The sequence below is a fragment of the Drosophila yakuba genome, chromosome 2R, assembly GCF_016746365.2.
Source record: "Drosophila yakuba strain Tai18E2 chromosome 2R, Prin_Dyak_Tai18E2_2.1, whole genome shotgun sequence".
Lineage (NCBI taxonomy): Eukaryota > Metazoa > Arthropoda > Insecta > Diptera > Drosophilidae > Drosophila > Drosophila yakuba.
The window spans coordinates 17,216,289-17,229,693 of NC_052528.2; the positions used below are offsets into that span (position 1 = coordinate 17,216,289).

General features: G+C 43.5%; 3 protein-coding genes across 12 annotated transcripts in view; 1 reads left to right on the plus strand and 2 right to left on the minus strand.

Moving 5' to 3' along the window:
• Positions 1 to 1,020: 1,020 nt before the first annotated feature.
• Positions 1,021 to 5,173, plus strand: LOC6531030 (flocculation protein FLO11). 6 transcript variants are annotated; one of them, XM_015197310.2, is made up of 9 exons: positions 1,021 to 1,247; positions 2,531 to 2,766; positions 2,890 to 3,239; positions 3,305 to 3,550; positions 3,610 to 3,742; positions 4,097 to 4,198; positions 4,300 to 4,617; positions 4,723 to 4,797; positions 4,857 to 5,173. In XM_015197310.2, exons 2-9 carry the CDS (start codon positions 2,541 to 2,543, stop codon positions 5,051 to 5,053), a joined length of 1,647 nt encoding a protein of 548 aa, XP_015052796.1. In that variant the 5' UTR covers positions 1,021 to 1,247; positions 2,531 to 2,540; the 3' UTR covers positions 5,054 to 5,173. The 6 variants fall into 6 exon arrangements, with proteins under 6 accessions (XP_015052796.1, XP_015052798.1, XP_015052794.1 ...); XM_015197312.3 differs by having other exon boundaries at positions 1,022 to 1,247; positions 4,723 to 4,801; positions 4,857 to 5,059; XM_015197308.2 differs by lacking the exon at positions 4,300 to 4,617 and having other exon boundaries at positions 1,022 to 1,247.
• Positions 5,161 to 7,238, minus strand: LOC6531032 (probable cytochrome P450 12b2, mitochondrial). Of its 4 annotated transcripts, none has more exons than XM_039373042.1 (6): positions 7,015 to 7,238; positions 6,821 to 6,938; positions 6,517 to 6,763; positions 6,346 to 6,462; positions 5,867 to 6,293; positions 5,161 to 5,814 (listed from the first exon to the last, which is right to left on the minus strand). In XM_039373042.1, exons 1-6 carry the CDS (start codon positions 7,111 to 7,113, stop codon positions 5,218 to 5,220), a joined length of 1,605 nt encoding a protein of 534 aa, XP_039228976.1. In that variant the 5' UTR covers positions 7,114 to 7,238; the 3' UTR covers positions 5,161 to 5,217. The 4 variants fall into 4 exon arrangements, with proteins under 4 accessions (XP_039228976.1, XP_002091868.2, XP_039228978.1 ...); XM_002091832.3 differs by having other exon boundaries at positions 6,821 to 6,944; positions 7,015 to 7,237; XM_039373044.2 differs by having other exon boundaries at positions 6,517 to 6,774; positions 7,015 to 7,135.
• Positions 7,239 to 7,558: 320 nt separating this feature from the next.
• The window catches only part of LOC6531033, a 38,746-nt gene continuing 32,899 nt past the window's right edge, over positions 7,559 to 13,405 (minus strand). For both annotated transcript variants that reach the window (XM_002091833.4, XM_015196264.3), the window contains exons 7-9: positions 11,154 to 11,605; positions 10,587 to 10,780; positions 7,559 to 10,443 (exon numbers count right to left, since the gene is read on the minus strand). In XM_002091833.4, the coding sequence (XP_002091869.1) occupies positions 10,220 to 10,443; positions 10,587 to 10,780; positions 11,154 to 11,605 (870 nt within the window). In that variant the 3' untranslated portion in view covers positions 7,559 to 10,219. The remainder of the gene's footprint in view (positions 10,444 to 10,586; positions 10,781 to 11,153; positions 11,606 to 13,405) is intronic.

Sequence of the window (13,405 nt, forward strand, 5' to 3'; positions counted from 1 at the left end):
TTCCTGCTTCTATATCCCTTTGCTATTTGCGGGGCACACACGCGAGATGAATGGGTTTTTTTCAGCGGGCGCATAAAGAGGAGCATGAACGGAGTCCTTCCAGAAATTCACTTGGCGAACAGAGAGGGGAGGGAGCGGGAAGTCCCTTTGATTTTACACAGAAACGCGCGTTACGAGTGAGCGGGACGGAGAAGCGCTCCGCAGTGCCGTCCGCTGCCGTGGAGAATTTTCGCGCAACTGAACGCTCGTTGAGAGCTTTTCCGCGCTTGCTGGGCGGCGCGAGAGCTTTTGCCGTCGAGCGAAAAGCGAAATTGAGTGCAATTCGGTCGAGTGGCTGCTCAAAAGTGCCGAAAGGACGAAGGGTCCTTCAAACGGGATAAACAAGCCAGGTAAACACGATTGTCATTGGCGACTGACGACTTTAAAGGGGAAGCTTTAATTTGCTGATCCCTTATTCATGGCAAATTCATTTGATTTAAACTCGCAATAAGCATATGCTGCAGATTTTACAAGCAATTAAATAAGAATGATTAACATGATGATTAATATATAGATGCGAGTGGGCAAACTGTAACAAATTTACAAATCAAACTACAAAAGTAAAATGGGCAGAAATTACTTTTCAGCACTTTTAAAGCTTGTAAAATTAATATTCTATGAACTAAGCGGAAATAAAAATGCGACTTTTAAAACCAATAATTTTAAAGATTGGAAAATCCTGAAGTCAGCAAAATAACAGCTAGTATTAAAGATGTAATCGTAGTGATAGTGATGAATACAGTGATCATAGTGATGATTGGTAGATATGCAGTGTAGATCTGCAATAGCAGATAACCATCGTCACTCGGACTTCCTATAAACAATACCCTGCGAGATGGTAAGAATAAGAGAGGCGAAAAGAGAGAGATAACGCTTTTGACAGTTGACTTGAGTGCTCGTCTTTGAGCCGAATAAAAACCGAATGAAAGCCGAATGCCCGGCTTAAGACGATTGCGGTTCGAGAAGTCGCGAATCGAAAGCCACTGATCAGTCAGTCGGGAGTTGTGCAGCCGGTAGATCGTTGCTCCAGGATTTTTAGGCGGATTTGGTAGAAAGTTCTGCCAAAGTGTTTTAATATATCCAAAAACCGTTTGGTAACGGCATTTTTTTTTTAGCAAACTATCGGCAGGTACGAGAGTTTCGATTAGGTTTGTGCTCATAGAATTGCACAAGGTAGCGGTGAGAAAGAGAGGAAATCCAAGAGACCGGTAAGTGGGAATGCTGCATAGTCGGCTGGTGCGGCCTCTCCGCTGATTCGCGATCGCCATTATGGCAGGAAAACGAAACTACCGTTATCGGCTCGATTTCCAGTGCCTTGCACTTTATACTTTCGCTTCCCCTGCTCTGCTCCCCCTCCTACTCTTCCCTTTCACACCGCCTTCCTCACTCGCCGAAGAGCGGACTTCTGCACTTCCATCATCTCGTTACACTGGCCAACAGGATTTCGCTTCGATTCATTCCAGTGCGGCATGTGTGGCCGAATGTTTTTAATTTTGCATTTTATGGGAGAGGGAAGTAGATACACTTTGATCCCGAGAACAAATTTTTGTGATAATTTTATTATTTTTGTTATTTTATTGAGCGTTCGCGTATTTTCTGGGCGATGCAATAAGCGCTATAAATATCAAATAATTGTGTGTTATGCTTGTGTAACTTTATATTATATAGTACGCCAGATTTCTTTCATCGCGCCAAGAATGGGAATGCGATGCTATCAATTTGAAAAGTAATTTATGTGCTCACAAGTGCGATAGGTATTATTTGAAATTACCAATAACCTAACTAGTAACCTCACCCACACAACGATTATTGTGATCTCCGATCACCGAGACGGAGATCTCCCGTAATCAACGATTGAAACTATTCCGCCGGTCACAATCGTACAAAGTTCGGATCGTCTAATTATAAAATACTTAATTTGTTTTGATTGTTGTTGCTGATTCTGCAGCTAGGTCTTCTTAATTTTTGCCGTTAGTCATTGTCGGCGGAAGGCATTAGCTATACATAGTATTAACATACATATAGCGACTATAAGTTTTGCCAGACGGCAGCAACAAAAAACAAAAGCAATCCTCCATCCGAAACTCAAACAAGTGCGAAGTTCCGATCCGCTCCGATAAGCGATCCACTTTCGGTTCCTCCTCCGGCAGACGACCTCGCATCGTCAGGTTTATTAATAAGGTATTACCGTACTATCCGCTTGTTCAGCTCCTAATCACGCGGCAATCCCAAATTTATGGCAGCTCTAGTAATTGCCGAGAATTAAATCGCTATTAAGTCGAATTATAAACAAGATGGCTCAATAGAACCACAATGTGTACTAAAATGTGCATATACAGTGCAACATTAATACTTGAACCTGTTGTATTATGATTTGTATCACAGATTAGGCAGATATAGCAACAGAAATATTGCATATCAAAGGGTCCTAGCAGCTAGCTTCAGTTGTATATAAGTAACTCTATTTAAACTAAAACCCAATAATATTTAGAATCAGCAAGATGCCACAAGAAACGAAGACGGTGGCGGCAGCCAAAGATCAAAACCAACGAGACCATATCGACGAGGAAGAAGTCATCGAACTCCACAAGTCACGCAGCTTCTACGACCGGGTTCGCGAGCAGGCCGAGAGATTTGCCAGCACGCAAATTGGCCAATTCGTGATCGAAAGGGCCGATAAAGCCCTGGCCATGATCGAGGATACTGCCAAGTGGAGTCTTCCGCAAGGTGAGCACATATCAAATACTATGTCCTAAAATAAATATAAAAAACTAACTCGAATAATATGAGATCATTATTCCTATAAATATATTAAGTATGAATCTTTATTTGCATTCCTCTTGAATATAGAAAAGTCTGCCGTTCCCTTGGAACGCCCCTTGCCCTGGGCTGCATTCCTGATGCTCATCGTCCTGCTGCGGCTCACACGCATTTGGTTGTCGGTTGGAGCCCTGATGATCGGCAATGGTCCGATATCACCCACGGACATGGTCTACTTCATACAGACCAGACGCCGCAAGCTGCGGGCCATTCGAGTTCATGGCCTTAAGGTGATGAGGCGGCGCCAGCAGGAGGTGTCCTATGGCAGTGGCAAGGGTCTGACTCAGAAGCTCAATCAGTGGTTCTCCCGAGCCATGTGCCGTCCAGGAGTTCAGCAGGATAGCAGCAGTCGCCGGGTGTTTGTCCGCCATTCGGAGCAGGTGAGGATTAGCATTGGATTAGATTTCGTATAATTAAGAAATATATCTCTAAATTGCTGATGCAGGGACTAAGCAATTCGGTGGCCAAGCGTCCTCGGGAGGAGGACTGCAATGCCGATGCCGATGCCAACCTGACCATCGACCAGATGCTGGCCAAGTATGCCAACGAGAACTCCGAGGATGACTCCGACTTTGTGCCCAACGAGGAGGAGGAAGAGAGCAGCAGCAGTAGCAGCAGCGGGGGTAGCGATTCCGAATCCGGCTCCAGCGAAGGAATAAGCAGCGGCGATGTGGAGGAGGTTGTCAGCCAGGTGCGAGACACTTAAGCACATAACTTAGTACCTCATTTACCCCCTGATTTACCCCGTAGGCAAAGCAGAAATCAGCTGGAGCGGTGGTGGAAAACGGAGTGCACAAGGCCGAGGAGAAGGAAAATGATAAGGGAAAACTGAACGTAACGACAACCAGCAATGGCAACAACGACAAGGAGCAGGCGGAAGTTGGTAATGGACATTGAACATTATTAAGACTCTTGTGCGTAGCCCCCTAAGTCTAGGTTAACTCCAAGTATCGATTATCGAATTAAGCGTTGATGAAAACTGAACTTGAAACGTTGTCATGAAATACAATACAATACCGTTGCAACAATACACCAAAACTCGTCTCCTCGAGAACTCGACTCAGTCATTTCCGTAGATCATCCATTCATTTGCAGGCCCCAAAACGAACAAATTCGAAATTAGCCACCAAGCCTCTTGTGAGTTTGGCCCTCCCCTCTCGTTTCATTTCCTTCCCGTTGCCCTGACCTCGAATCTCTCTCTGTTTCTCCCCCGTTCCCATCCGAATGATAACGATAGCCACTGCTGCCCCCCAGCCGGATGAGGAGTGGAAATCTTCGCCAGGACACATGAGCGCCGCCGTGATGAGCACCCGACTGTACAACAATACCGCCGCTGCAGGTAACTCACGCGTGAATCGCACCACGTCGCCCAATTAACATTTTAACGTTAGTATTTTGTCTCTGTTTCTGTTACTCCGTGCATGTGTTCAAACACAACAGCCACCACTGATCCTGATCCCCAACCAGAGCCTAATTCTCAGCCCGAACCTGAATACGAATCCGAAATCCCATCCGAACCTCCATCCCACACCCAACAACCCTCAACCGATGACGATGCCGAGGATAGTTGCAGCACCAGTGGCAGTAGTCAAACCGGGATCACTGTCTACCGGGCCGATGAAGCCCAGCCAGATACCCAGACTGCACAGATACTCGAGGTTGCCGCCACGATAATTGATTCACATCTATCCAACTATCCCACTGTTGACACCCTAACTCCTGCCACCTCCTCCGAAGATATATTCTATAGCCCTATCGGTGTGTGTTCATCAACTATCCAAGTTCCTTATGTGCTAACTGGTGCACTTAATGTTTTTAAGTATTTGTATTATGTTATAAAGAAAAGTCTCTTTCCCCATTTAGGTTCACCCACTTGCTTCAATACTAGCCTAGGAAACCAGGCGCTCCACAAGCGGGCCAGCATTCAATCCGTCCTGGGCAAGTAATTAAAGAGCATTACCCATTTGTTAGCTGTCTAATAGCACTGTGTTCCTTAGCCCACTCCACGCCCACGACGGAGGTGAGAGATCAACCCACTGAAGAGGCAAACTCCTCGGTGTCCCAAACACCTGAGACCGAGAAAACTCAACCGCAAATTCCCAAGGAAGTCCATAATCAGAATCAGCAGCAAAATCAACAGCAGCGTCAACGCAATCATCCCCACCAACGCTATCGTGGACGCAATCGGCGCTAGTCCTTGGAGGGATATCCTTGTCATATCGTTCGATTTTCCTCCTAGCCAGTTAGCCGTTCTTCTATTTTTTTTACATTCCCATATTGTTAGTGAATACTGCGAGTAAATCTCTGAACTTAACCGGTAGTCTGTACTTGAGCTTAGGATAAACATATCACATTGAATCACCGACCGACTGGCTCGAATTTGAAGCGAATATCACCACAGGGTGACAGGATAATGGTGCTCTCATATTCCATCGCAGTTTCAGGCATCCAGCTGACCTTGTAGCGGCGCAAAAGTCGCGCCAGCAGCGTTTCGATCTCCAGCTCCGCAATCCTTTTGCCAATACAGGTGCGAGGTCCAAAGCCAAATGGCAGGTATACGAAGGGGTTACGGGTTCGGGCTGCTGGACAAGCCTGGATATCCGGTGCCAAGTCGGACTTGAGCCAACGTTCCGGTAGGAACTCGGAGCTCTGGGCAAAGTAGTCATCGCTGTTGGACAGCTCCAGGACACCCATCAGGACACCAGTGCCACGTGGCACCTGATAGCCCGAAAGCACTAGATCCTTAGGTGTTATGCGAAAGTTTCCCGGCGTAATGGAGGTGATACGCAGACCCTCCTTGATGCAGGCTCTCAGATAAGGCATGTTCTTGGTATTCAGATCTGTCAAGGAGTCCTTGGGCGAGGGCATTATGCGGAGAAGCTCCCGACGAAGTTTCTCCTGCTTGGATGGATTGCGAGCCAAGTGATAGAGGATCGTCAGGCATGCTGATGATGTCTAAAAGAAAGCATTTAGTTGTAAATCCTGCCGTCTATGTCATATCTCATACCGTATCAATTCCGGCCATTAGCATGTCCATAACCATTGTCACAGCCACCTTCTTGTTGAGTGCCAGCAACTGCTCCAAAACGCATTTTGTCTTACGGTCCTCATCGTTACCAAAGCGCTTCATTGCCGTCTCTATGTAATTCGAGGTAATCTCGGTAATATCGTCGTAAGTTTTAAGAAACTTTTGAAAGCCAGCGGTTTTATAAAAAGGCCAAATGGAGGGCTGCACATCATACTGGAAGCTATAGTTAAAAAAGTCACCCATATGTTTAGCCAGAAGATCGGCATTGGGATCTGGATTATCACTAAGTAAACCCATGCGGGTGTTCAGTGCCACAAAGCTAATGGACTCGAAGGCCCACATCTTCAGCTGATTGTGAAAGTCAGTACTCAGAGTGTGGGTCTCTGGATTCCTCTGAGTTTCCAATCTAAAAAAAGAGTCAACTGGTTTTAAATGCTTTTGATATGGGTAACTCCTACTTGTCTATAAACTCCTTAGATATCTGGTCAAGTTGCGGTAGATTTTGCCGCACGTTCTGAACTTTCATAAGAACGGGATTAACCTTGTTGCGAATATCAGCCCAGTCCTGACCCTGACTAGAAATAAATCTTTTTAAAATACACTCTCTTATAAAGCAGATACTAGCTTACTCAGATACCAAACCACCAACACCTTTAAAGACATCAGGTCTGTGAGTCTTGCGATAGTAGTTCAAGCTCTCCAGACCGATGCGAATGGGCCAAACGCCCTCGTTGCGGTAGGTCATCTCGAAGTCCTCGGGATTGTAAGTGAAGACTACGTTTGGTTTTCCCATCATTCCGGGAATGCAGTATATATCCCCGTACATCTCCCTCATGCGCCGGTTCATCTGAATCAAGTTTGTATTGCGAAGCGCTCCTATGGGATTACTGTGTAACATTTACTGGATGTATAATGTTTAACCGAATAGCTTACCGCCTGGCATAAAAAAGGATAACATTCTCAAGGCGCTTGGACCAGGTATTTCTCCATACGGCCTGGCCTGTTGCCATTTCGCATCTATGCGTGGCGTCGAAGTGTCCGCAAGTTCCAACTGGGTCTGCCGAAAGTTATAGTCATTGTTTGTAAACAAATTTGTGCTCATCAAAAGCTCTTGCTCAAGTTATTACCTGCTGACCGAGAGTTCCACCAACAGATAGTTTCCTATCAATCCACAGCTGACTGCAAGGAACGTTTGGGTTGAACAATTTGTTAGAATGTTTCCACATTCTTAGTGTTTTTAAGCTGTGACTGGTTTTAAACGGATATATATTATTTATATACTATATAAAAGCTTGTAATTATAAAACAGCCGGAATAAAAATGTACTTGACCTGCAACCGGTGGCGAGAATTTGCCAACTGAAACTAAAACTAGAGAAAATCTATTGCGCCGTTTAAGCTTTTTCTCTAGAAATTAGAAAACAGAATTTAAGCTTTTCCCAACACTGCAAAGAAAAGGTTTAAGTTTACAGAAAAATAAATTAAATAGAATATATCAAAGTTGACTTCATAATCTATGCCCAAGCATTTATGTAAAATCTATGTATTTTACTTTAAGCTTACACACGTTTGTATCCAAAACCTGTAGAAGCTTTCTACGCAAAGCAAAATACATGTGTGTAAAATGTATAAATCGAGTTCCCCTGAAATAAAAGCAAAATCTATCAGCAGATTTTCCGTTTTTCGAATTACATTTATTTATTGCATGCGTAAAATTTTCCATAGCATAAAATGTTGATTCTTGTTGGTTTTCTTACAATTTGTTGAATTTCTATACGATTTAGTTTCGTTATTAGTTGGTTTATTTTTGTGTGTGTGTTTGTTTTTTTTTCAATTTTGGAATATTTTTTTATATGTATGTACATTGAAAGTTTGAATAAGTTGTAAGAGTTTAGTTATCGTTAGAGTTTAAGTTAAAGTTAAAGAAATAGAGAGTTGATTTTTAAGGTACATTATAGTTGTTGAGTTTTGCACGTTCAATTTAAGTAGACAATACATCAATAATATCAATTATATCAATATCAATGGAGGATCTAGAGTTGAGTTAAACTTTTGATATGTATTTCGTATGCAATTGGCTTAGTTCAAGTTAGAGGACAAAATGTGACTACAAATTGCTCTTTGAGTTTGAGTATATTAATATATAATTTCGCATTACTATAATATATATTTTAAAACGGAAATTGGTTCCATTTTGGGTTTTCTTTCCTGGATTTCGGTTAATGTACTTTACGCATCTGTATAAAAATATAAACAAATTAGAAATGTTCGTTGTCTTTGCTACTATATTTGCTTTCGCTTGGTTTACACAATTCAATACAACTCAGTGACTGACACAAGAAAAAAAAATAAGTAGGAGAATAAAATATTCTGCGGAGGACCTTCAGTCTTGCTTTGAATTTATATTGCTTGGTTTGTTTCATTTGTTTCGTGGTTCCATTGTCGCTAGGAGATCAGCATTGGATGTATATGAGGAGATGCACTGTAAAAACAAAGTTTATACATTCCATAGTCTATTTTCTGTTTAGTATTGATTAAGCGCTAGTCGAGCTCTGTGCTGAAGATCCCTATGAACTGGTACTCAAACCTAATAGGTATTAATACGTACACATACATATCTCCATTATGTGTGTTAAAGTTGTTGTAAACCGAAATTGGATGGAAATGGATCGTCACGGAAAGTATTAGCCTAGGTTAAGTTTTTCACATTGAGTTTGATATGCATATGAAATGTTTAAACGTTAGCCAAACAGCTGATAAGTGTGTGTATATATATGTATATATATATTTATTATGTGTATCTATAGGTAGAGTTGCCGTAATTGATATGGATTTCTCTCGTTAGGAATACAAAATAATCTGGCTTAAAAATGCATTAAAAAACTATCTTTGATAAACCTAACACTAAGTGGGTGCAGTATAATTATCTAAACAGACATAACTATTCTTTGGTTTAGGCAGTGCGATATTAACCTAGAATACGGCTATATTCAACTAGAAGTTTGTCTATGACGATTCCGTGACACATCGCTCACTACAAACTAGGTCAAAATCAAAGTCATTTACAACAAATTTGATGCTCGACTTACTGCCTACGGTACGTTTTTGTATATAATATATATGTATATATTTATTCATATATATATATAGGCTTGTATATTTATTTCTTTTGTATATTTGCCGACGTTTGCAGCTGATATGTTTCGATTTCATGGTTGGTTTAGCTTTTGATATGTAACATACGCACCAATTGCATTAGTTCAATCATATTCAGTATTCAAGTTGCTTGAGGACCTCGAGTACCCCTGATATGTATGTTGTGTATAAAGTAAACTATATTATACTATATACTATTTACTCTGCTATGCTATGATAAATGTGATATGTTTAGTTTTGCTCATGTTTCTGTACGCACACATTTAATTCAGCCGACTGTTAGTCTAAATACATTTTGAATTGCCACTTCACTCCTTATTTCCATATCCATATCCCTCTCTCCCCCTCTCCTGCATCCTTCAACTGCATATATGTATATCCACAAGCACCCATTGCAATCATTTTCAATTTGTCCTATGCTTACATGCTATAAAATCACATTTAGTTGCTTAATTAATTTTTATCCTCTCGAACTGTTCACTCCTATTCACTCTTATTCACTCACACACACACACGCACACATATGCACGCACGAAGAGAGAGAATGAATATGTAGAACACAAACAGACGTAGAAAACGTGTAACCTTCGAAGTTCGAACATCATGTAGATATTGCTTTTCATTTCGCTACACATATACTCGTACTATATGTATATTGTATATATGTATATACGACATGTATGCCCCATTCATGCACACACATTTTCATGGCCTGCTGCACAGCAAAATGCGTGCAGTTTATTTTAGTATATATTTTTTTATGCGGATCCTTGTTCCTTCGCTGGTTCTTTGCTGCTGCAAAGGCAAATTTGCATGTGGTGATGGTGATTGTGATTGGGATCGGGACGGGGAAGGGGATGGGGTTGGCAAGTGGGTGGCTGGGCTGGCCCGGGAAAATAGGAATGCAATTTTTCAATACGCGCACATAATTGAACTGTCAGAGTAGCTCGACTCGGCCAGGCAGAAATACTGCGCTCCGCCTCCCGCAAAAGTATGCAACGGAAAAGGGCAAATGAAAGTCCTGGATAACTTTGCTCGCTTTTTTTTCCATCGACCGCTTTTCCTTGTAATTAAATTGGCTGCACTGTGACCCAAACGTTTGACCAACTGCAGATTTATTGGCGGCCAGGCCAGCGAAGAGCTATCCTTTGGCCAGCCAATTTGCCACACACACAGCTTACTCCTCCGGCCAGCCGAGATCCTCGCCCACCAGCTCGTAGAATCGCTGATTGTACTCGGCGAAAAACTTGCGCAATCTGGAGACCACCACGGGATCCACGTGCGGATGCTTCCTGCCCTTCGTCTCCCGGAGACAGCGATCCCCGTTGTCGTAGCGCAGACAGTAGAAGCCCTTGGTCTCGTTGAAGTAGAAGTGCTCGCTATTCACCCGATGCTCAATGCCTGAAATTAATAAATAAATGTTGTGTAAATAAATAATAATAATAGAATATAACAAGCAAGTTTTAAAAGCATTTAAAATTATCAGTTACAGTTGTGCAACAAACATAGCTGCAATCACAGAGCGGACTTCGAAAGTTACTCACCCAAGAAGGCCTCGATGCGTTTCAGCTGAGAAACCGGATCCTCGATGAGGCGATCCCCATTGACCACCAGTAGCTGCTCCCGCGGAAAGACCTCCAGCCAGCGATGGAGGTGGACATGGTACATGGAGATGCTGAGCGGTCGATAAGCCTCGTTAACGGTGCCATTGGGAAATATGGCCAGCTCCTCAAAGGACCTGCGAACGGGTTGAAAGGCAGGCGAGGGGATTTAAGTCTTCCTTTCGACAACGATGGCAAATTGAATTGCCAGCAGCTGCAAATGAGCAGCTCCCCACTCCCCTCACTCCCACTCCAGCTGGACGACCATGTTAAACAGAGTCCTTGGCTCCTTTGGCTACCCTACCCTCCCTCCCCATCCTGCCACACACCCTCTGTCAACAAGTGAGGCCGCAAGAAGAAAGTTTCACCAGCCAGAGCCAGAGCCAAGGACAAGAGTCGCATTTTGGGCAACTTTCATTTGCAGTTTGCATTTCATTTGCATGTCAAGCAGCAGCAGCGGAAGGGGGAGAAGGGGGAGCACGAGGAAATGGCTCAGTTCGGTTCACTTACTTGGCTGCCATTTGAGCGGCGCTCGCCATTGGCGACATTGTAGTCGTGGTCATCGCAGCTCCAACGACACCGCCGCCAACACTGCCCGACACTGCCTGTCTCCTGACCAGCGAGGAAGATACCGTTCTGCCTTTGGTCTCCTTGGCGCCCGCCCCACTGCCACCCACCAGGGCATTGTCATAGCCACGGGCCGACTGCAGTTTGGCATACAGCAGTGATTGCGTTGGCATCTTGGCAGCTGCGGTCCCACTTCCTCCACCTCCTCCAGCACCACCTGCCCCACCTCCCGAACTCTCCCTTGGAGTAGGTGGATCCTTGTCGGCCAACGGCAGAATGGCAGTGGCCGCATGGCTACGCAGCTGCGTGTAGTCCGAAATGGCCCTGGTCACCGGCTCCCGGACAATCAGCAGCAGCTTGATGCTCGCATTCATGGCCCGGACGCGTTCCGGCACCTGGAATATATGAAGAGTCGGGAAGCATATTTAAGCAACATTTTTAATAGGGCTTATTAAAAATAAAAAATATGTTGTAAGTTCACTATGCAGAAGAACAGAGGAACACACTGAAACTGAAAGTTAGCTTTCATATAGCGATCGATGAAATGAAAGAAGATAAGCTGGCATAAAATATACGCTTATATACGCATTTTCAGTAGAGCTAAATATACAAACGAATTTGAGTTAATAACGTTGGTTTAAGGCATTTTGCCAAAATGAAATATTATAAAATTCAAAATGCACTAATGAAAAGCAGAAAACTTATTTACCCAAAACGTATAGTTTTTGCCGTATTATTTTATGCAAATATAAAAACAACCCGTCATATTTGGCGGAATAACACAAAAATAATGAAAATGCCATGCGCTAAAAAGCGCATGAAAAAGACTTTAATTAAGTTGCGAGCTTGAACGGAAAAACGATATTTAATCCAAATAAACAGCATGTGCTTTAATATTTAAAGAAATGAAATGCTGGGAATAATAATGAGGCTTTTCTGCAGTTATATTCGATATTTTCTCAAGGTGGACAGGTGTGTAAAGCTGATGCATCTGATGCTGTGCCTTTCTGCCTGCCTTCCTTCCAATTAATGAATTTATGCCGTGTACCTGCCAACACAATCGATAATAATTGCAAACTCTGGGCTGCTACATTTTCAGAGAAACTTGCTCGCCTACCCCCCTTTTGTTGGCTTTAATTTGCAGCCTTTTGTGGCAGCCACGCCCCCTGCCAGTCCCGTCATTCGCCCCCTGCTGCTGCACTTCCGCAGCAAGTGTGCTGTGAACAATTTAATTAAGCCGGAAAATATTGCCGTACATTGTTGGCAGAACGAGTCCATAGTCCATAGTCGCCGACTCCGGCGGGGTCCTTGAATTTGCCACGTTGTATAAATAGCTTCGCAAATGGGCGGAACGAGCCGAGTAAATAAAATTAATCAATTTCAATAAGAGCCACCAGGCCGTGCAACAAGTTCATAACTTTTTTCTGTTTCTCAATATTGTATTTTCTTTTATTTTTTTGCCTTGGTCGCCTGGGCACTCAAGCGTTTCAGAATTATTCACGTTGATGAACCATTTGCAGTTCGCATTTGGCCCCATGGGTATATGCATTTCGCTGCATCTTTAATGCAGCCAAACTGCATTTGACATATCAGAAGGGATATCAGGGAGCAGTTTCGTGGGTTTCAGTTTTGAGGCCAAAGTGCACCCCCGAGAATTGAATGCATTATTTATGCTGCTCCACAGGATAATTTGACATTTTGCGCCCAGGGAGCTCCGTTTTCGGTGGCATTAGTTGGCCCCGCTCCCCCCCACTCCTCGCTTCCATCTCAATAAATATTAATAACAACATTAATGAAGATTTATGTGAATCACTGGAGTGGTAGGAGCTGCGACATCCAAGGCCCGCATCAAAATGCCAGACAAATTGAAATGCTGCATCAACTGCTGCAGTTGAGCGACGGCGACAAGGCAGTTAAAATTGAAATGAAACTGGATAAAATATTGCCGTGTCAGGTGGATAGTGGATGCTAGGCAACTTGAACCACCCACTTCACCCACTTGGCCCACTTGATTCACCTTGGCCCGTGTGCGGCACATGCAACTTCCGGCTCGCAGCGAAATTGCATCAGGCCAAAAACCCAATTTTGTGACACTCTGCGGGCTGGGCAACAAATACAAGGCGACCGGAAAAGAAACAATAATAAAACCAGGCCCAAACCAGGCGATTCAGTGTTGGGGTGTTAGACCTGTAGCC